The following is a 23,691-nucleotide window of genomic DNA, read 5'->3' on the forward strand; positions in this document are numbered from 1 at the left end:
AGTTAATTAAAGTTTATAAAGGGAATTACTTTGTTAAATCAAACAAAACTTGCTACTTAATACCGCAGGTAATTAAGGTGTGCCTAAAATTGTTGCACTATCCTGTACCGTTTTAGCTGTATTTCGGGAACATAAAAACAAATATATATACATACGTACAAGATGAGAGATTCAGTTATATATACTAGACCAAGTGGGACCCGCTAGGTCTCGTTCCCCAACGCAATATTCCACCACTCACCCATAGCCCACGAATGCGCGGGCACAGCTGAGGGGTCACATTGTGACGCCAGAGATCCCCATCGAGACGCGAATCACGGCAACCCTCCCCCAACTGCGCCTCGCCATCCCTCTTCCTTCCCCTATCCTCCTCCATTCCCTCCCATCCCCAGCACTCCCTCCCCCTCCTCTTCACCCTCCCTCTTCTTTCCCTGTCCTCCCCTCCCTCACCTCTCCCTCTCCTTTCCCCTACCCTCAGTACCACCCTCCCATCTTCCATAACCCCTCTCCCCTCCTTACCGTCCTCCTCTTCCTCTATCCCCCCCCCACCCCCTCCTCATGAGGGGAATAGATAAGGTGAATGTTAACAGTCTTTATCCCAGGGTGGCGGATTCAAGAACTAGAGTGAATAGGTTTACAGTCTGTGAAAGATTTAATAGGAACGTGAGCGGCAACTTTTTCACTCAGATGGTGGTGGGTATATGGAAGTAGTTGTGGCAGATACTATAACAATATTTAACAGGCATGTGGACTGGCTTTTGTAGGCATTAGATGAGTTGGGCCTAAGGGTCTGTTTCCATCCTGTATGACTCATTCGAAGGGAGCTTGTTGCATACAGTCATAGGCTGTGGAAACGTGTCCTTTGGCCCAACTTGCCCTCATCAGCCAACATGTCCCAGCTACACTAGTTCCACCTGCCAGCATTTGGTCCATATCCCTCCAAACCTGTCAGGTCCATGTACCTGGCTAACTGCTTCTTAAATGTAGGGATAGTTCCTGCCTCAACTACCTCCTCTGGCAGCTTGTTCCATACATCCACCACCCTTTGTGTTTAAAAAGTTACCCTTCGGATTCCTATTGAATCTTTTCCCCTTCACCTTAAATCTATGTCCTCTGGTCCTTGATTCACTTACTCTGGGCAAGAGACTGTGCATCTACCAGATTAGTTCCTCTCATCTTATACCGCTCTATAAGATCACCCCTCATCCTACTGTGCTCCTGTTAACATCCAGTGGCATGAGGGTGGAGCTGTGGGATCAGTTGGATCATCCTTGCAAATGGCTCTCTGCTGCCCTGTAACCTCACAATGATTCTGCCTCCTCAGGTTTTTGCAGACTGGTACGAGAAGTTCCAGCAAAAACTGGGCAAGAAGGTGGTGCTGCTAACTGGGGAGACGAGCACAGATCTGAAACTGCTGGGCAAAGGGAACATCATCATCAGCACTCCGGAAAAATGGGACATCCTGTCCCGACGCTGGAAGCAGAGGAAGAACGTCCAGAACGTAAACCTCTTTGTTGTGGATGAGGTTCACCTGATTGGTGGAGAGAATGGGGTAGGTTAACAGGACAGAAAGCAAAGTCTGCTGCTGCAATCTGAAATATATTGTGTATACTCTGCTCATCAGTCAGCATCTGTGGTGAGCAACAACGTTAGCATGTCAGACACAATGATGTTGCTGGCACTTGAGGGCCTGAACTATAGGGAGAGATTGGGCCGGTTAGGACTGACTTTATACCTTGTAGTTTTTATTTTTATTTATTTAACCTTTATTTAACCAGGAGAAGTCTCATTGAGATTAAAGATCTCTTTTACAAGAGAGTCCTGGCCAAGACAGACAGCAGCACAGTTCCACAGTTACAGACAATAATTTAAAAACAACAGAGAACATATAAATAGAGTCACAATCAGAACATCATCAAACAAAGCATGTACAGACAGAAGAGACTGCTTCAACATCATTAAGAAGGGATTTAAATCTGTTTATAGAAACCAGCTCCTTAAGTTTCAGTTCATTCTGCAGCTGGTTCCATGCAAAGGGAGCAGCATAACTAATGCCCTTTTCCCCAGTTCAGTACGGACTTTAGGTACAGTTAGTAAGAACAAGTCCTCAGAGCGAAGCTGATAAGTTCCTGTGCTTTTTCGAATTACATACTTCTGCAGGTATGAAGGAAGAACACCGAGGATAGTCTTATAAATAAGGATATGCCAATGATGGAGTCTGCGGGTGGACAGGGCAAACCATCCAACTTGAGCATACAAAGAGCAGTGGTGCGTGAGGGTTTTAGAATTAGTAACAAATCTCAGTGCTCCGTGGTAGACCGTGTCCAAAGACTGTAGGCATTTTGAAGATGCATCGTATATAAAACATCACCATAGTCCAACACAGACATAGTGCAGGAGGATGAGGGATGATCTACCTGGTGTAAAAAAAATCATGAGGGGAAAAGATAGGGTCTTTTACCCTGAGTCGGGGAATCACGAACCTGAGGACATTGGTTTAATAATGTGAGACAGGAACCTGGGGGGCAACGTTTTCACACAGAGGGTAGTGGGTGCATGGAACGAGTTGAGGCAGCTGCAACATTTAAAAGGCATTTGGACGGGCACATGGATGGGAAAGGGGTAGAGGAATATGGGCCCAACGCGTGCAGGTGGGACATCTTGGTCAGCATGGGCAAGATCGTCCAAAGGACCTGTTTCCGTGGTGTGACACTGACACAATGAACTGTTAATGTTGCCTTACAAAGGAAGACACAATGTGCTGGAGTAACGCAGTGGGTCAGGCAGCAACACTGGACAAAATAAAGAGGCAACATTTAGGGTCGGGAAGGTGCTCGACCCGAAATGTGCCTATCCATGTCCTCCATTGTTGCTGCCTGACCCACTGAGTTTCTCCATAGTCAACATATCACTTGGCTGAGCTATGATGCAAACTAGGACAATAGAGTGGGTACAGCCCAGAGAGTAGCCCTATGGCCCAGCTCCACACCTTTACACTAATCCAAGTTGGACTGTCCCCATATTCCTCTGTTTAACCTCGAGATTCTACCCCTCGTGTCATTTTAAAATGGTTAGTTAACCTATAAACCATCTTTGACTTGGGATATGGGAGGTGACCAGTGCATCCGGAGGAAACCCACACAGCCACGGGAATATGTAGACTGCATTCAGGAAGTCAGCATCAAACCCAGGCCACTGGAGCTGTGAGGCAGCAGCTCTACCAGTTGCTTGCTCTGTGTCACCCAAATTGTTATGAAAAGTTAAAAATCAAGGATGGTTTAAGTCTGAGAGATGATTCGGAGTTTGAGAGCGTATTGGTGGAGGGAGGCTGAAGTGAGAGATGCCAACTGAGAGACGGTGGTGAGGGTTTGCTCAAGGCAGCTGGCCTGTTAATAGAAGGAGATGAACAAGGACAGAGGATTGAGAGAACAATCAGAGTGAGATGCTGGAAATTGGAAGTGGGAGAGTTCTGAAAATACCCAGGCAGCATCTCTTGTGAGAGAGAAAAAGCGGAGTTAAAGTGTTATCTTGATTTTCAACAGCTGGTGAAATAATATCCTTCTGTATCTGTCTATTACTGCCTATTGGAGTCAACCAATAGATCAAAAGAGCAATATTGCTGTTGAATGGCATTAATCGGGTGGCGCTGTAAGATGGCAGCCTCGTCAACAGTCTGTCTCGTCCTTTTCTTCTTGTGGTTTTCAGTCTGTTGTTAAATGTATGTTTTAGTGTATCTTTAGTTTTGTATTATGTGGTGGGGGAGGGGGGGACTTTTTTTATCTCTTTCCTCGACGTGGATGCGACTTTTTCCGTATCGTATCTCCGGCTAACATCGTGGAGCTCGCGGTCCCTTAGTTAGGGATCGACTTCGGGAGCTCCAACTGCAGGTGCTTTGATCGCCCCGATCGTAGGAGCTTCGATCGCCCCGACCGGGGATGATTCGACTGCCCCGACCGTGGGAGAAATGGAGGGAAGAAGATAATACATTATTGCCTTCCATCACAGTGCTGTGGTGGATGTTTATGTTAATTTTTATGTAGTTGTGTGTCTTGTTGCTCTTTTGGTATGACTGTATGGCAAATCAAATTATTTGTATGTTTTTACATACTAGGCTGATAAATTAATTACAATTACAATTACAATTGATTGACGGTTGGAATCACAATATGTGTATACGACTTAAGTGAGTAATTGGATATAAGGCTTAAATTGTGATTTGATAATGTTATGCTCTGCCTGTGGGTAATAATTCCCCTCTACAAAGCTGTGACTGATTTCCTTTATTCATCATCTCCATTTTCAGCCCGTTCTGGAGGTTATCTGTTCCCGAATGCGATACATCTCCTCTCAAATTGAGCGGCCAATTAGGATTGTGGCGTTAAGCTCGTCGTTGTCCAATGCAAAAGATGTGGCGCATTGGCTTGGCTGCAGCACCACGGCAACGTTCAACTTCCACCCCAACGTGCGGCCAGTTCCCCTGGAGCTGCACATCCAGGTATGTCGCAGGAGGGCCGAGCGGCCTCTAAACTTCATACACTTGTCAAGACTTTCCTAAAGCTTCAGAAATTGACATATTATGGTTATAACACAAGGAATTAGAAGATAATTCATCTTGCCCACCTTCTCCCCTGAGTATTTCCTCGGGTATCAGTAGAGGACTCCTCCAATCCTCGCCCTCTGAGACCCTCAGTGCAAATTTGTTCCTCTGGGTTTCTCTCATCACTGCATCCACTTTCAGGGGAGTGTAGCTCTGACAAACTGAACTCTAAAGCCCCGGTGAATACAAAAAAAGACACAAAGTGCTGGAGCAAGTCAGTGGATCAGGCAACATCTCTGGAGAACATGGATAAGGTGGCGTTTTCAGTCGGGTCCCTTCTTCAGACTGAGGTGGGGGTGAGGGGGAGAAAAAGCTGGAATAGAGGATGGAGTAGAAAATAAAGGTGGAAGCGGGTAAGGAGGGTCCTCGATTGGCAGATGGTTGGACAAAGGCAAAGAGGATGAGACTAGGATAGAAGAGGCTGGAATGTAAAGCCAGAGGAAGGAACACGGGTGGGAGGGGGGGAGAGGGGGAGGGGAGGCAGGGGCAGAGGGGATATCTCCTCTTTAGACCTGGTTCTTTCCCCAGATCAGTGCTGACAGTTTATTTTGAAAAGCATTAGTGAGGGTTAGGGTTACTGTACTTGTTCTTTGTATCTATGATTAAGGAAGAGGAAACCAAGCAGACATGCAGAGCCTGGAAGGAGTATGTACATATAGAAGGATAGGAGTCACTGTTGTTGAATCTCAGTAAAGAATGGGGACTTGAACATAGCACTGGAAGGTGAATATTCCAGTGGCATCTCTGCCCATTCAGAGCTTGGCAGTTGCTGGAGGTAAAGACCTTGACTGTGCATGGAGGATACGCCATGAGGACACTGCCCAGTCCATCATCAGCTCTGACCTGCCTTCCATCGAGGGGATCTATCGCAGTCGCCGCCTCAAAAAGGCTGGCAGTATCATCAAGGACCCACACCATCCTGACCACACACTCATCTATCCCGCTACCTTCAGGTAGAAGGTACAGGAGCCTGAAGACTGCAAAGACCAGGTTCAGGAATAGCTACTTGCCCACAGCCATCAGGCTATTAAACCTGGCTCGGACAAAACACTGAACATTAATAGCCCATGATCTGTTTATTTGCACTTTATCAGTTTATTTACTCATGTGTGTATATATTTATAGAATGGTATATGGATACACTGATCCGTTTTGTAGTCAATGCCTACTATGTTCTGCTGAAGCAAAGCAAGAATGTCATTGTCCTATCAGGGACACATGATAATAAACTCTCTTGAATCTTGAATGTTTGAATCTTTAATTCTGTGCAGGGATTCAATGTCAGCCACACCCAGACCCGCCTGCTCTCCATGTCTAAGCCGGTCTACCACGCCATCATGAAGCACTCGCCCAAGAAGCCGGTGATTGTGTTTGTCCCCTCCCGCAAGCAGACACGGCTCACTGCCATCGACATCCTCACCTTCTGTGCTGCCGACGTCCAACCACAAAGGCAAGTCCTGTTGCATTTAATACATCATCGTGTTTCTCAAATGCCACTGAAATGGTCTCAGATTGAGAAAGAGGCCATTTCAATTGTTAATATGAATTGTCACATGCACCTAGATGCAGTCAAATACTTTGTTTTGCATGCAGTCCAGTACAATCATGCATAGGTACAAGAGTGCAATGATTGTCTGGTGAGAAATAGTAGCTTTCTTCTGAGTCGCCATGCTCCTGGCACCATCTTGTACCTTCCAAGTAACATGTTTTTGTAAAATATCAGTCTGAGATGACAAGGATTTCTTCACACAGAGTGGGTTAAATCATTAGAACCCTGGAGAGCAGAGGGGAACACATCATTCAACACAGGCACTTCCACATACTTAGAAACATAGAAAATAGGTGTAGGAGGAGGACATTCGGCCCTTCGAACCAGCACCGCCATTCATTGTGATCATGGCTTATTGTCCCCTATCAATAACCCGTACCTGCCTTCTCCCCATATCCCTTGACTCCACTAGTACCTAGAGCTCTATCTAACTCTCTTAAATCCATCCAGTGATTTGGCCTCCACTGCCCTCTGTGGCAGGGAATTCCATAAATTCACAACTCTTTAGGTGAAATTTTTTTTTTCTCACTTCAGTCTTCAATGACCTCCCCTTTATTCTAAGACTGTGGCCCCTGGTTCTGGATGCACCCAACATTGGGAACATTTTACCTGCATCTAGCTTGTCCAGTCCTTTTATAATTTTATATGTTTCTAAAAGATCCCCCCTCATCTATCTAAACTCCAGTGAATACAAGCCTAGTCTTTTCAATCTTTCTTCATATGACAGTCCCGCCATCCCAGGGATCAATCTGGTGAACCTACGCTACACTGCCTCAACACTGCACTTGCACAACTAACGGATGCCTGGGACAGCAGCTGACATTGGCAGTAACCTGCTGGTGTAGGAGACTCAGGGACCAGATGACTCCTGCATCTCATGTTCAACTTCTTGTGCTCTGGATCGACATTCACTGTGGTGTTTTAATTTGTCTCTGAAACAGGTGTGCTACAATGCTGAGATATCTGTATCTTTTCCTGTGATCTACCTATTGTACTTGAGTTTGGCTTCATTATATCTAAGTATAGTATCAGGACACAAGGAACTGCAGATGCTGGTTTGCAAAAAATGAGACTGAGTGCTGGTCAGTGCTCTCAGCAAGTCAGGCAGCTTCTCTGGAGAGTATGGATGGGTGACATTTTGGGTTGGAACCCTTCAGACTGATGCTGGGAGGTGGGAGAAAGCTGGAAGTATTATCTGACCTAATTGGATAGCATGATAACAAAGCTTTTCACTGTACCTCGGTATGTGACAATAATAAACCATAAGTTTGACCTCCAACCAGCCATGGTTTAACATTCTCAATATCGACTGTTCGGTGTTAAATATCTGTACGTCTGTATTCCAATGTAGCGGGTGTCATGGATTAAACTGATGACCAGCTTTATTTCTGTCCTCCTGACCTGCAGGTTCCTGCACTGTACAGAAAAAGATCTTATTCCATACCTGGATAAGTTGAATGACAACACTTTGAAGGAGACGCTTGCTAACGGAGTTGGTTATCTGCATGAGGGCCTCAACCCAACTGAACGGAGGGTTGTGGAGCAGCTCTTCCGTTCCGGTGAGACCCAGATCCTGATCATTTCCAGATAAGGTGCTGGACGGTGTTAAGATTCATTGCTTCCGGCAGTGCATTGGTCCCTGCCTCCCTCTGTCCCCCTCCCCTTCATCCCTCTCCCTCACGTTGCACCCTCCTAATACCCTCCCTCCACTACCCTCCTCTTACCTGCACCCCCTCCTTCCATTCCTGTCACACCCTCCCTCCCTCCACCTCTTCTCTCACTATTCTATCCAACTCTCTCACTATCTCTCCTCCACCACCTCTCTCCTCCACCCAATCTCTCAGCCCCTTCCCTCCACCTCACATCCCACCCTCTCTACCTCTACCCCAGTTCTTTTTCTGCTGGACCTGGTGCAGGGTCTCGACAGCAACTTTATACCCCACAGATGCTGCTTGACCCGCTGAATTCTTCCAGAATTCAGTTTTCAGTTCCCGTGAGGTATCAGTTATCCAGCTGACTTGATGACCCAGTTTCCAAAGCCTTCTTAGTGCCCTCTCCATCTCCCCTTTCCACACTCTCCTGATCCATCTCCCACTTGTTTTTTCTTTCCGACATCTCTGTCACGCTCTCCTTTATCTCAGTTTTACACTACAGACGTCTTTAAATGTCTTGGATAGGTTGGGTGAGTGGGCAGATGCGTGGCAGATGCAGTATAATGTGGATAAATGTGTGGTTATTCACTTTGGTTGCAAGAATGGGAAGGCAGATTATTACCTGAATGATGTCAGATTAGGAAAAGGGGGGGGTGCAACGAGACCTGGGTGTGCTTGTACATCAGTCACTGACAGACAGGCAGTGAAGAAAGCTAATGGCATGTTGGCCTTCATTGCGAAAGGATTTGAGTTTTGGAGTAAGGAGGTTCTACTGCAGTTGCACAGGGCCCTGGTGAGACCGCACCTGGAGTATTGTGTGCAATTTTGGTCTCCTAATTTGAGGAAGGATATTATTGCTATTCAGGGAGTGCAGCGTAGGTTCACCAGGTTAATTCCCGGGGTGATGGGACTGACGTATGATGAAAGGGTCGATTGGCTTTGTATTCACTGGAATGCAGAAGGATGAGAGGGTATCTTAGAGAAACATAAATTTCTTAAGGGATTGGACAGGCGAGATGCCAGAAAAATGTTCCCGATGTTGGGGGGAATCCAAAATCAGGGGTCACAGTTTAAGAATAAGGGGTAGGCCATTTAGGACTGAGGTGAGGAATAACTTCTTCACCCAGAGAGTTGTGAATCTGTAGAAATCTCTGCCACAGGTACAGGCCAATTCACTGGATGTTTTTGAGGGATAGATTTAGCTATTGGGTCTAAAGGAATCAAGGGATATGGGGAAAAAAGAAGGCTTTTAGATGATCAGCCATGATCATATTGAATGGCTGTGCTGGCTTGAAGGGCCGAATGGCCTGCTCCTGCACCTGTTTTGCTGTGTTTTTATGAAGCAACGATGTGAAAGTGATGGTAGACAAAAATGCTGGTTGAGCTACAGCCTTACAGCGCCAGAGACCCTGGCTCAATCCTGACTACGGGTGCTGGGTGTACGGAGTTTTTAACTTTCTCCCCTTGACCTGTGTGTTTTCCGGTAAGACTCCGGTAAGAGCAAAGGAGGGGGGTTATGCATCTACGTTCACAACAACTGGTGCACAAATACCACAATCATAAACAGACACTGATAGTTAGATGCAGGCCTTTCTACCTTCCACGTGAGTTTACTGTGGTCATAGTTACAGCTGTCTATATCCCACCAGATGCTAATGCTAGCATAGCCCTAGGCTACCTCCATAGCGCTATCAGCAAACAAGAGAACACCTACCCCAAAGCAGCCCATATCATAGCTGGTGATTTCAATCACACAGACTTAAAATCAGTTCTCCCCAAGTTTGAACAACACATCAAATGTGCAACCAGGGGAGAAAATACATTAGACAAGGCCTACTAAACATCAAGAAGGGGTTTAGAGCCACACCACTACCACACTTAGGCCAGTCAGATCACCTATCCATTCACTTAGCACCAGCATACACCCCCCTCAGGAGAAAAGCTCAACCCACCACCAGGCCTGTTAAAACCTGGCCTGAAGGAGCTTCCTCACAGCTACAGGACTGCTTTGAAAGGACAAACTGGGACATTTTTGGAAATCAGGACTTGGAGGAGTACACATCCACGGTACTCTTTTACATCCAGAACTGTGTTGACAACGTCACCGTCGACAAACTCATCCGGGTGTACCCCAACCAGAAGCTGTGGATGACAAAAGAGGTCCAAACTCTCCTCAAGGACCGCAACACCGCCTTCAGGTCTGGCGACAGAGCCCTGTACAGCGCTGCTAGAGCCAACCTGAAGAAAGCGGCCCACAAGAAGAAGATAGAGGACCACTTTAACAACAACGATCCACGGCGGGTGTGGCAGGCCATCCAGCACATCACCAACTACAAGCCCAGCAACAGCACGACGACGCCTCACTGGCAGAGGAGCTGAACTGCTTCTTTGCTCGCTTCGAGGCAGAACCAGAAGAGCTTGTCACCATTCTCCCACCAGCCCCTAACAACAACAACTACACCCTCGCTGTGCAGGAGCATGAAGTGAGGCGGGTGCTCAGGGCGGTGAACCCGAGGAAGGCTGCCGGCCCGGATGGCGTAACAGGAAGGGTTCTGAAGGAATGTGCAGACCAGCTCTCCGAGGTCTTCACGAAAATCTTCAACCTGTCCCTGTCCAAATCCATCATCCCACCGTGCCTGAAGTCTGCCACAATCATCCCACTACTAAAAAAGCCTGTTATCAGCGGCCTTAACGACTACCAACTGGTCGCTCTCACACCAGTCATCATGAAGTGTTTCGAGAGGCTGGTCCAGCAGCACATCAAAGCCAGCCTCCCGCCCACCTTCGATCCACACCAGTTTGCCTACAGAGCAAATAGGTCCACTGAGGATGCCATCGCCACTGCTCTTCACACTGCACCGACCCACCTCGAACACCAGGGGAGCTATGTGAGGATGCTTTTCATTGACTTTAGCTCCGCCTTCAATATCATCATCCCCAGCAGACTGGTCACCAAACTCATGGATTTAGGACTCTCCCAACCCATCTGCCTCTGGATCAAGGACTTTCTGTCTAACCACCCCCAGACCATCAGACTGGGCCATCACCTCTCCACCCCCATCACACTCAGCACCGGCTCCCCACAGGGCTGTGTGTTGAGCCCCCTCCTCTACGCCCTCTACACCCACGATTGTGCCCCCGCCCACTCCACCAACACCATCGTCAAGTTTGCGGACGACACGACTGTGGTTGGACGTATCTCAGGAGGAGATGAGACAGCCTACAGGGAGGAAGTCCAAAGACTGGCAGCGTGGTGTTCAGACAACAACCTCATCCTAAACACCACAAAAACAAAGGAAATTATCATAGACTTCCGTAAGAACAGTGCAGCCCCCAAACCCCTATTCATCAATGGGGACTGTGTGGAAAGGGTCTCAGACTTCAGATTCCTGGGCACACAAATTACGGAGGATCTCTCCTGGACTACAAACACCACCACAGCAGTCAAGAAGGCCCAGCAGCGACTCTACTTTCTGAGGATCCTCAGGAAAAACAACCTGGAGGAGAAGCTGCTGGTGTCCTTCTACCGCTGCTCCATCGAGAGTGTGCTGGCGTACTGTATAACCACATGGTATGCCAGCTGCTCTGCAGCGGACAGGAGAGCCCTTCAAAGGGTCATCAACACCGCACAAAAAATCACTGGCTGCCCACTTCTCTCCCTGAAGGACATCTTCAGCTCTCGCTGCCTTGGCAGGACAGCCAACATCCTGAAGGACCCTTCCCACCCTGGACACAACCTGTTCCACCTGCTGCCCTCTGGCAGACGGTACAGGTCTTTCAAAACTCGCACAAACAGACTCAGCGACAGCTTCTACCCCATAGCCATACATGAACTTAACAATGCAAAATAAGTAATAACACTCACATTCAACTGAATGGTTCTACGTCAGCTGCTATTGTTATTTATCTGTAATTTTTTTTTATATGTATATATTTTTACCTTTTCTTATATATTTAAAATTGCTCTTGTGAATCGCACCGTGGGATTGACTTTTAAATTTTGTTGTACCATGTGCAATGACAATAAAGAGATTCATTCATTCATTCTTTGGGAGCTCCGGTTTCCTCCCACATTCCAAAGAGCTACAGGATTGTAGGGTCAAATTGTAAATTGTCCCTAGTGTCACTGGACGGTGTGGTCCCGGTGGGCCAATGGACCTGTTTCTGTGCTGTATCTCGAAGTAAACTAAACTAATTTGGTGTCTTTGCTTGCAGGGGCAGTGCAGGTGGTGGTGGCATCACGCAGCCTGTGCTGGGGGATGAATATCTCCTCACACCTTGTCAGCATCATGGACACCCAGTACTACAACGGCAAAATCCATGCGTGAGTTGTTTGATATTATGTACAGAATCAGTCATTTCCAACATTAAGTTGGAGTGCAGTACCTTTGATAATGCATCACACTGTATCTCCAGATGAGGCCCGAATCAACACTCTTGCTCTCATGGGCCTCTTCTGTTCATGTTTCTTATCAGTTTAAAACTGTCTGTTCCAGTCCATGGGTTGGAGCAGTGGGCTGGGTTTATAACTTATTTCCACTCATTAGCTCTGTTGGTTTTAATCACTTTTTTTGGTTGAGATGCTAAACCACCTCGGGTAAACGTAGATGTACCAACGTTATTTTGAAGGATAGTGAGTTTTGTTGCCATTTAATACAGCATCAACACAGATTTTGTGCACATCAACTGCTGTTTGTGCACATACAGAGAATATACAACATAAGAGCAGCTGCCTGTCTGCCATTTAGTAAGATTGTAGGTGATAGGAGCTTAGTCTTAACTGCAATGTGCCAGCACTCTGCATGTTGCTTTGATTGCACTAATAACGTGCCTGAATGCTTTAATGACTGCATTTGTAGCTTTCTGAATTCAGGATTCAAAGATCTACAACCCTCTCAGAGAAATGGTTTACTGCAGAATACTCATTTAGACATTGATCTTGCCTAAGCATCCCATGCATGACCCTGCCAAGACCATGCCAAAGTGACAAACAGTTGTAGCAGTATTTCCCTGGGCAGTAGCGGCCTCAATAACCTTGCGTGTCTCCACATTAACCCATCCGCCATTACTTCTCCCAATGGCATCATCTGTCTATATCCCTTTGCAATCAGGCGTCTCAGGATTCACTCCAACTTTTTGTTGTCATTAGCAAGCTCTGATGCACCCCGGGCCTGTGGTCTGAAACATTAAGTGTAGGAAAGAACTGCAGATGCTGGTTTACATTGAAGGTGGACACAAAATGCTGGAGTAACAGGCAGCATCTCTGGAGAAAAGGAATGGGTGACGTTTCTGGTCGAGACCCTTTGTCAGTCTGAAACATTACCACCATTAGTTGAAATCCCAGTGCTGGTCCTCGTATGCACCAGTGGTTACAGATGGCCAAGTTTAGTTTACAGACCTGTTCACCACTGATTTCTTGCAGTTAATGAACCTTCTTTCCACACAAATGTATTATCGTCAATGTCTTGAACCTTGTGCAACAGCCTCCTGGAAGACATTTGGTCTTGTGTAATGCATTTCCTGTGTAATAGCATTAATTGCATTTGACGGAACTCATACATAACCATATAACCATATAACAATTACAGCACGGACATCTCGGCCCTTCTAGTCCGTGCCGAACACTTACTCTCACCTAGTCCCATCTACCTGCACTCAGACCATAACCCTCCATTTCTTTCCCGTCCATATACCTATCCAATTTATTTTTAAATGATAAAATCGAACCTGCCTCCACCACTTCCACTGAAAGCTCATTCCACACAGCTACCACTCTCTGAGTAAAGAAGTTCCCCCTCATATTACCCCTAAACGTCTGCCCCTTAATTCTCAAATCATGTCCTCTTGTTTGAATCTTCCCTACTCTCAATGGAAAAAGCTTTCAAGTCCACCCTTAACCTTCTGCGCTCCAAAGAATAAAGACCTATCTTGTTCAACCTTTCTCTGTAACTTAGGTGCTGAAACCCAGACAACATTCTAGTAAATCTCCTCTGTACTCTCTCTATTTTGTTGACATCTTTCCTATAATTTGGCTACCAAAATTGTACACCATACCCAACATCTATACTCAATGCTCTGATTTATAAAGGCCAGCACACCAAAAGCTTTCTTCACCACCCCATCTACGTGAGATTCCACCTTCAGGGAACTGTGCACAGTTATTCCTAGATCCCTCTGTTCAACTGCATTCCTCAATTCACTACCATTTACCACGTACGTCCTATTTTGATTTGTCCTGCCAAGATGTAGCACCTCACACTTATCAGCATTAAACTCCATCTGCCATCTTTCAGCCCACTCTTCCAAATGTCCTCTCTGTAGACTTTGAAAATCTACTTCATTATCCACAACCCCACCTATCTTAGTATCATCTGCATACTTACTAATCCAATTTACCACACCATCATCCAGATCATTGATGTATATGACAAACTACAGCGGACCCAACACAGATCCCTGAGGCACCCCACTAGTCACCGGCCTCCAACCTGACAAACAGTTATCCACCATTACTCTCTGGTATCTCCCATTCAGCCACAGTGAAGGTTTGGTGGTGAAGGTAAACAAAAATGCTGGAGAAACTCAGCGGAGGAGGCAGCATCTATGGAGCGAAGGAATAGATGACGTTTCGGCTCGAGACCCTTCTTCAGACTGACTGAAAAAGGGTCTCAACCCGAAACGTCGCCTATTCCATCGCTCCATAGATGCTGCCTCACCCGCTGAGTTACTCCAGCATTTTTGTCGACCTTCGATTTTTCCAGCATCTGCAGTTCTTTCTTAAACAATTGGTGGTGAAGTAGTTTTAAATGTTAAACGGCATTGTATAAATACAGATTTTTATTTTCCAGTTCATACTTTGCTGATACCCAATCTGGGTGGGCGATCACATCCTTGCATGCTGTTTTTATTGCTGTCAAGGGAGTCAGTTGATAAAACCTTGTAGAGTTGGGTTTTCTACTATGTCCCTAGTTTGTAGATGCACCAGAAACTATAGATGCTGGAATCTTGAGTGAAACATAGGTTGGAGGAACACAGCAGGTTAGGCAGCATCTGTGGATCAAATGGACAGGTGATGTTTCTGATCGGGAGCCTTCATCAGGCTGAGACTCGTTGGGCATATATAATAACTGATTTAAATGTCCGAGGGCAAACAGACATAGAGCACAGAAACCAGCCCCTCAACCCTCGATGATTGTAGTGCTCGTAAAGATGCTTCTTAAATGTTGTGGGGGGTCTCTGCCTTCCAGATTCCAGCCACTGGATAAAAAAACACTTTTCTTCAGAGCCCTTCGAAGCCTGTTTCTGACTTTAAACCTTTGCCGAGAGTTTGCCAAAACCAAGGAGTTTTCTACTGTCTGCCCCATATGTGCCCCTCGTGATCTTCTGTATCACTGTTCAAGGGTTCTGCATCAACCTGCTCCACACCACGAGAAGCAAACACTGCCTCTTCAGCAAACACTGCCTGCCCAGTGCCCCATGTCTCATGAACAGCATTGAGAGATTCTATCCTTATTATTAACAGTAGTCAGCTCTAAGAATAAATGCAAGTGGAACACCCCAAGTTACTTACTCCTCATTTATTTAGCTTTGTGATAAACCGCAGAAACAGGCCCTTAGGCCCACCGAGTCCATGCCGACCAGCAATCCCTGCACACTAACATTATCCTACACTTATTTTACAATTATGCCGCCAATTAGCCTACAAAGCTGTATGTGGATTGTGGGAGGAAACAGGAGCTCCCAGAGAAAACCCACACTGCCCTGAGGGAGAAGGTACAAACTCTGTACAGACCACCCGTAGTCAGGATGGAACCTGGGTCTCTGGCGCTGTGAGGCAGCAACGCTAGCACTGCACCACCCCATTGTTCAACATTATTTGTTGTGTTTGAATGTAGAGCACAGGGCAGTACAGCACAGGAACAGGCCCTTCGGCCCACCGGGTCTGTACCGGCTGATGCCAATCTAACTAAACCCATCCGCATGCACATAGCCCACATCTCTATAATCATGTTGATGGATCTTTGAACACACATTCCGGTGAATATTTAAATGCCCCTTAAACGTTGCTATCATATCTGCTTCTCCCACCTCCCCTTGCAGTGCAGGACCAAAAAAAAACACACGCACAACTCAGTTCACTTGAAGTGTATAAGGACTATTGTGAGGCAGGGTCTGGTGGAAGGATGGTGGGGGAAGTTGTGCAGTCAAGTTTGTGATGAGGAATCAGTAATATGCTTGAGGAAAAGCAAACTGCTTTACACAGCAGACCTGCAGTCGTCTGGGGACATAATATAGACGATAACTGGAATTCTTTAAGAGGGCCATAAAGAAAGGTCTTGGCCCGAAACGTCACCCATTCCTTCTCTCCAGAGGTGCTGCCTATCCCGCTGAGTTACCCCAGCTCTTCGTGTCTATCTTCACTTGAAGTGTAAATCAGTTCCATGTTCGTCAGCTATTTGTTTGCAGTACTGTGTATTTAACTGTGTTCCCAATTGACGAACTTTTATTATTTTAGGTATGTGGATTACCCCATTTATGATGTTCTGCAGATGGTGGGGCGGGCTAACCGACCATTACAAGATGATGAAGGACGTTGTGTCATTATGTGTCAAGGGTCTAAAAAGGTGAGCATGATGGGCTGCTGTAATATCGTGTACCTTTGTTGTGGTTCTGAGTACAGGGATGAGAGTGGAACTGCAATGGCAGGAATTTCTGGGAATAATCCAGAAGATGCAGGATCATTTCATTCCAAAGAGGAGGAAAGATTCTAAGGGGAGTAAGAGGCAATCGTGGCTGACCAGGGAAGTCAAGGACAGTATAAAACTGAAAGGGAAGACGTATAACATAGCAAAGATGAGCGGGAAGCCAGAGGATTTGGAAACATTTAAAGAACAACAGAAGGTAACTAAAAAGGCAATAAGGGGAGACAAGATGAAGTACGAAGGTAAGGATCAAAGTAGGGTAATAAAAGCTTCTTTAGGTAGGTGAAAAGGAAAAGATTAGTTGAGACAAATGTGGGTCCCTTGAAGACAGAAACAGGTGAACCTATTATCACATTCACAATAATACTTTATTAGCCAAGTCTGTTTTGTAACATACGAGGAATTTCATTTGCCGAGTCACTCATACAACAAAAAGCAACAGAACACACAAGACACATTTTAACATAAACATCCATCATAGACTTCTTCACATTCCTCGCTGTGATGGAAGGCGAGAAAAGAAGTTCAATCTCTTCCCTTGTTTGCTCTCCCACGGTCGGGGGCCTTGAGCCCACCGATGAAGGGACGATCTTGACTCCCGTAGCTGACGGCGGGCCCCCCGCGTCGGGGCGATCAGTTCCTGCATCGGGGAGGTGTCAGCTCCACCGCGCCGGCGATATGGTTGCGCCTCTGCTCCCGACTAGCCTCTCCCGAGACCGCGAGCTCGATGGTAAAGTCCGCAGGCAAAGGATTGACTCCGATGTTAAGTCCACGCCCCACAGGGGCGCTCAAGGTCAGTCCGAGGAGGCCTCCAGCTCCATCGATGGTAGGCCGCAGACCGACCGGAGACACGATCCGGAAAGTAATCGCGTCTCCGGCAAGGTAAGAAATTGAAGGAAGGAAATTCACATTAGTCAGGAAATTGTGTTGGGTACACTGATGGGACTGAAGGCTGATAAATCCCTAGTCTGCATCCCAGGGTCCTCAAGGAGGTGGCTCCAGAAATCGTGGACGCATTGATGATCATTTTGTAGTGTATCTGGACTTTTAGAAAGCCTTTGATAAAGATCCACACAAGATATTAGTGGGCAGAATTAGGGAACATGGTATTTGGGGTAGCGTGTTTTTATGGATAGAAAATTGGTTGGCAGACAGGAAACAAAGAGTATGAATAAACAGGTCCCTTTCAGAATGGCAAGTAGTGACTAGTGAGGTACTGTAAGGCTCGGTGCTGGGACCGCAGCTATTTATAATTTATATTAATGATTTTGATGAAGGAATTAAAAGTAACAATAGCAAATTTGCAAATGACACAAAGCTGGGTGGCAGTGTGAACTGTGAAGAGGATGCTATGAGGATGCAGGGTTTGGGTGAGTGGGCAGATGCAGTATAATGTGGATCGTTTGGGTGAATGGGCAGATGCATGGCAGATGCAGTATAATGTGGATAAATGAGGTTATCCACTTTGGTGGCAAGAACAAGAAGGCAGATTATTATCTGAATGGTGTCAGATTAGAAAAAGGGAGATTGTGCAATGAGACCTGGGTGTCCTTGCACATCAGTCACTGAAAGTGAGCATGCAAGTACAGCAGGCAGTGAAGAAAGCCTTCATAATGAGAGGATTGAGTATAGGAGCAAAGAGGTCCTACTGGTTGTACAGGGCCCTGGTGAGAACACACCTGGAGTTTTGTACGCAGTTTTGGTTTCCTAATTTGAGGAAGGACATTATTGGTATTGAGGTTCACAGGGATAATTCCCAGGATGTCGGGACAGTCATATGATGAAAGAATGGAACGACTGGGCTTACATTCACTGGAATTTAGAAGGATGAGAGGGGATCTTATAGAAACATAGAATAGATTGGACATGCTAGATGCAGGAAAGATGTTCCTGATGTTGGGGTATCTAGAACCAGGGGCCACAGTTTGAGAATAAGGGGTAGGCCATTTACAACTGAGATGAGGAATTCAGAGTGTTGTGAATTTGTGGAATTCTCTGCCTCAGAAGGCAGTGGAGGCCAATTCACTGGATGCATTCAAGAGAGATTTAGATAGAGCTCTTAGGGCTAGTGGAATCAAGGGATATGGGGAGAAGGCAGGAACGGGGTACTGATTGGGGATGATCAGGCATGATCACATTGAATGGCAGTGCTGGCTCGAAGGCAATGCTGACCCGGAATCCCGCCCGAGGAGCGCTGCTGCGGCCCGACCTCCGGAGATTCGGAAGCTGCAACTGCGGGTCTGGCGGACGGCGGCACCGGGAGCCCGCGGGTCCCTGGAGGGAGACCGCTTTTCAGGGCTCCCGCAACGGCGACTTCTCCCGCCCGAGTTGCGGGGTCGAAGAGCTCCTGGAGCGGGGCCTTACATCACCGCCCCGCGCGGCTTGGAATGGCCGCGGGACTCTGCGAGCGCACGCCGTGGGCTCTAACACCAAGACCCGGTGTGCGACCTTGCATCACCCGGCGTGGCTTTAATGGCCGCGGGACAATCGCCATCACCAGCCGGGGGCTTTGACTTTGACTCTGGCATCGGGGGGGGGGGGGGGGTGCAGTGGAGAGAAACGTTTTTTTGGCCTTCCATCACAGCAATGAATGGATGTTTATGTAAATTGTGTTGTGTCTTGGGTCTATTTGTTTGTAATGTATGGCTGCAGAAACGTCATTTCGTTTGGACCTCAAGGGGTCCAAATGACAAATAAATTGTATCTTGTAACATTGTGTGTACAGTTACTGACACCTTGATTCATCCTTTGTTCCAGGATTTCTTCAAGAAGTTCCTGTATGAGCCACTGCCTGTTGAATCCCATCTTGACCACTGCCTACATGACCATTTCAATGCGGAGATTGTCACCAAAACCATAGAGAACAAGCAGGATGCTGTGGACTACCTGACTTGGACCTTCCTCTACCGAAGGATGACCCAGAATCCAAATTACTACAATTTACAGGGTGTGTATATGACCATTTGGATGATTTATTCAGCTGAATTTTCTGACTGGCACTTGCACCTTTTGGTCAGATGAGTTGACGTTTAAATTCCACTGCACAATCCAAGCTGACATTCCAGTGTAGTACTGAGGGATTGCTGCGTTGTCGGAGCTGCTGTCTTTCAGATGAGATATATTAAAATGCAGTTCTTTCCGAACTCATTGGCTGATGTGAAATACTCAGTGCTTGGTTAATAATGGTGTTCTCTCCTTTCATTTCCCTCCATCCATTCTTCTGTCGTGACAACCTTTTCCTCAAACAATACATTTGACTCCCTGCTGTTTGTGAAAGCTTAACGTGAGCAATTTAGCTGCTACATTTACTGTAATGTTGCAGTGACTACACATCAAGTACTTTGTCATGTAGAATATCTGAGAATATTAAGGCTGGTCACAGTGGCGCAGCGGTAGAGTTGCTGCCTTACAGAGAATGCAGCGCCGGAGACATTGGTACGATCCCGACTACGGGTGCTGTCTGTACGGAGATTGTATGTTCTCCACATATGTGACCTGCGTGGGTTTTCTCCAAGACCTTTGGTTTCCTCCCACTCTCCAAAGACGTACAGGTTTCTAGGTTAATTGGCTTGGTAAATGTAAAAACTGTCCCTAATGGGTGTAGGATAGTGTTAGTGTGCGGGAATCGCTGGTCGGGCCAAACCCGGTGGTCTGAAGGGCATGTTTCCGCGCTGTATCTCTAAACCTAAAGTAGGAAACGGGTTAATAAAAATGTGAGTTATTTCTTCTTTCTTTACCTGATCTCTACTATTCGATTAGCCTTGGATTATGCAGTGGAATGTAAACATCAACTCATCAATGGGACACATGACAATAAACTCTCTTGACTTGAAATACAAATTGAAAAATATTTTGAAATACCAATTGGAAACTTCAATTGATCACAGATCAACCATCGAGTATCTTAAATATAAAAATGACCCAGATTCTGTTGCCGGTGAGCCATGTATCAGCGAGCACTTGTTCGAGGCACTTGGGCAGTGAGAGTTCTCCAGCTGCCTGTAACTCCATTGTAACCTGTAGTGTCAATTCACCTGATACGACTTCATCTAATTTCTGTTTAAGAATTGATTTTCTGGTGCTGTGAGTAAGTATGTGTGAATGTAATAGTCCCCACTCAGCCCTTCTGCCAACTCTACTGTGTGCTGTGTTTGCATTGCAGGAGTATCACACAGACATCTCTCAGATCACCTCTCACAGCTGGTGGAAAATACCCTGAATGACCTGGAGCAGTCCAAGTGCATCAGCATCGAGGATGAGATGGATGTGGCGCCGCTGAACTTGGGAATGATCGCAGCGTATTATTACATCAATTACACCACCATTGGTAAGCTCCAGAAAATGACCGGTTCATTGTGTAGGAAGGAACTGCAGATGCTGGTTTAAATTGAAGGTAAACACAAAATGCTGGAGTAAGTCAGCGGGACAGGCAGCATCTCTGGAGATGTTTTGGGTCGAGACCCTTCTTCAGACTGGTCAGGGGAGTGGGCGGGACAGAGATAGAATGTAGTCGGAGACTGGTGGGAGAACTGGGTAGGGAGAGGGATTGGAGAGAGAGGGGAAGCAAGGGCTATTTGAAGTTCGAGAAGTCAATGTTCATACCACTGGGATGTAAGCTACCCAAGTGAAATATGAGGTTCATTGTGAGTTTCATTCCCACAACAAACTTGTGCAAGTACATTCCAAACACCAATGCTACAGATTCATTCGCTAATACATCTCTGTGCCATTGAAGGGCTGTGGCCTATTTCCACTGCGATATACAGCATGGAAACAGGCCTTTTGGCCCACCTCGTCCATGCCGATCAAGATGCTGCATCTAAAGCCAGTCCCAGCTGCCAGGTGATGTTAGTCGTGCTGCAGAAATGGTACTGGAAACTGATTTTGTTTTTGTGTGCGTGTTTTGATTTATAGAATTGTTCAGTATGTCTCTGAATGCCAAGACCAAGATCCGAGGCCTGATTGAAATCATCTCCAATGCGGCAGAGTATGAAAATATTCCCATCAGGCACCATGAGGATAATCTGCTGCGACAGGTCAGTGTTAATTAGGAATGGCTCGAGGCTGTTGGTGGGGACAGAGCGGGGTTACGCTGTCAATCACTGTCTTGTGTTCCTCAAAAAAACGTCTTTATTCCTTGTAATTAACAGCTGTACCAGAAGGTTCCTCACAAACTGAACAACCCAAAATTCAACGACCCCCACGTGAAGACGAACCTCCTCCTGCAGGCTCACCTCTCCCGCATGCAGCTGAGTGCTGAACTGCAGTCTGACACGGAGGAGATCCTCAGCAAAGTGAGTGGCTGACTTCAACCCAGTGTTGTCAACTGTATAGCACGTGGTTGGCTAGACTCGGATCGTTCTCGAATGTGCTGACCTGCACTGTGCTGCTTCTTTCCCCAGGCGATCCGTTTAATCCAAGCTTGTGTGGATGTGCTGTCCAGCAATGGTTGGCTCAGCCCAGCGCTGGCTGCAATGGAACTGGCCCAGATGGTCACACAGGCCATGTGGTCCAAGGACTCGTACCTGAAGCAGCTTCCACACTTCACATCTGAACATGTCAAGCGCTGTACAGACAGGGTAAGAACCTGGCTAGCTACCAAATGGTCAAACGTAATTAGTATTGGCAGTATGGGGGGGTGGGGGAAATGGCATGTGCCCACTGGACACTTACAATGATACAGCGACTACAACTAAACACTCAAGTCTGCAGCAATAAATCCTTTCCTTTACATTATGTACTGTCAAATCAATAATTAGTTGACATCTTATATTGGCACCAGAACAGGGGAGAGAGTGTTTTGAATTGAGCAGAATGGGTAATTCCTAGAAATATAATGAATATTGCATAAAATCAAGATGGCTGGATTTGCAAGCAGTGAGGAAGGCTGCCAAAGTATACAGCACAATATAGATCAGCTACAAAAATGGGTAGATAGAGTTTAATTCCAAACGTTGGACAAATATTACACTTTGGGAGGTTAAATGTAAGGGGAAAGTATACACTTAATGACAAGACCCTCAACGGCATTGATGTACGGAGTAGTCTTGGGCCCAGGTTCATAGCTCCCTGAAAGTGGCAACATAAAGAAGGCGGACGATGTGCTTACGTTCATCAGTCTGAGCACGAGTATAAGAATCAGGAAATCATGTTGCTGCTTTATAGGATTTTAGTTAGACCACATCTGGATTTGTGTGCAGCTCTGATTGCCTCATTACAGGAAGGATGTGGTGGCCTTGGAGAGGGGGCAGATTACCAGAATGCTGCCTGGACTAGCGAGTTGGACAAACGTGCTTTGTTTTCTCTGCAGCATCAGAGGCTGAGGGGAGACCTGGTGCGAGTATATTGCAGTCTAATAGAGTGCAGGCTGATAGAGTCAGGGATATGTGGAGAAGGCAGGAACGGGGTACTGATTGGGGATGATTAGCCATGATCACATTGAATGGCGGTGCTGCCTCGAAGGGCCGAATGGCCTACTCCTGCACCTATTGTCTATTGATTCAATGATTCATTCAATTCAATGAATTGAATATAAAATTATATTATATATTGATTATGTATTGAATATAAAATTAAATTGTATAGAATATTATGAGGCATAAATAGGGTAGACACAATGGTGACATTTAAAAGGCTTTTAGATAGCATATGGATATACAGGCAATGGAGGAATATAGATTGTTAGCAGGCAGAAAAGAGTTGGTCTTGGCCTCATGTTCAGCACATTGTGCAGCATTGTGCTGTACTCTTCTATGTTCTAATCGTGTGAATATGAACATTTGCCTTCTGTTTGCCCTAGTTTGGGAACTGACTGAATGAGTTGGCTGTGAAAGGTCTGTATTTGTTGGTAATAATGCAGTGGTTTTCTTGTAGGGAACTGACAGTATCTTCGATATCATGGAAATGGAGGATGATGAACGCAACGTACTCCTTCAGCTCAACGACGCACAGATGATGGATGTTGCCCGATTCTGTAACCGCTACCCCAACATTGAGCTCTCCTATGAGGTGATTGAGAAAGAAAACATCAAAAGGTGAGAGTCATTTACTAAAAGACAAAGTATTGATTGGCCAAGGGAACAGAAAATAAATATTGACAGGTTTAGTGAGTGAAAGTGGGTTAATAGTTGGCAAGTGCCGTCTAATGTGATTCTCTTCAGCCCCACGTGTTTGTGCATGCCGACTGGTGCC

General features: G+C 46.3%; 1 protein-coding gene across 1 annotated transcript in view; it reads left to right on the forward strand.

Annotated features, from left to right (window-relative positions):
- The window catches only part of snrnp200 (small nuclear ribonucleoprotein 200 (U5)), a 106,125-nt gene that overhangs the window by 79,354 nt on the left and 3,080 nt on the right, over nucleotides 1-23,691 (forward strand). The window contains exons 31-42 of the mRNA XM_055661986.1: nucleotides 1,325-1,552; nucleotides 4,304-4,495; nucleotides 5,869-6,047; nucleotides 7,554-7,705; nucleotides 12,014-12,122; nucleotides 16,314-16,422; nucleotides 19,258-19,447; nucleotides 20,663-20,827; nucleotides 21,415-21,536; nucleotides 21,651-21,794; nucleotides 21,903-22,079; nucleotides 23,374-23,534. Of these exons, the coding sequence (XP_055517961.1) occupies nucleotides 1,325-1,552; nucleotides 4,304-4,495; nucleotides 5,869-6,047; nucleotides 7,554-7,705; nucleotides 12,014-12,122; nucleotides 16,314-16,422; nucleotides 19,258-19,447; nucleotides 20,663-20,827; nucleotides 21,415-21,536; nucleotides 21,651-21,794; nucleotides 21,903-22,079; nucleotides 23,374-23,534 (1,928 nt within the window). The remainder of the gene's footprint in view (nucleotides 1-1,324; nucleotides 1,553-4,303; nucleotides 4,496-5,868; nucleotides 6,048-7,553; nucleotides 7,706-12,013; nucleotides 12,123-16,313; nucleotides 16,423-19,257; nucleotides 19,448-20,662; nucleotides 20,828-21,414; nucleotides 21,537-21,650; nucleotides 21,795-21,902; nucleotides 22,080-23,373; nucleotides 23,535-23,691) is intronic.

The sequence above is a fragment of the Leucoraja erinacea genome, chromosome 35 (assembly GCF_028641065.1).
Source record: "Leucoraja erinacea ecotype New England chromosome 35, Leri_hhj_1, whole genome shotgun sequence".
Lineage (NCBI taxonomy): Eukaryota > Metazoa > Chordata > Chondrichthyes > Rajiformes > Rajidae > Leucoraja > Leucoraja erinaceus.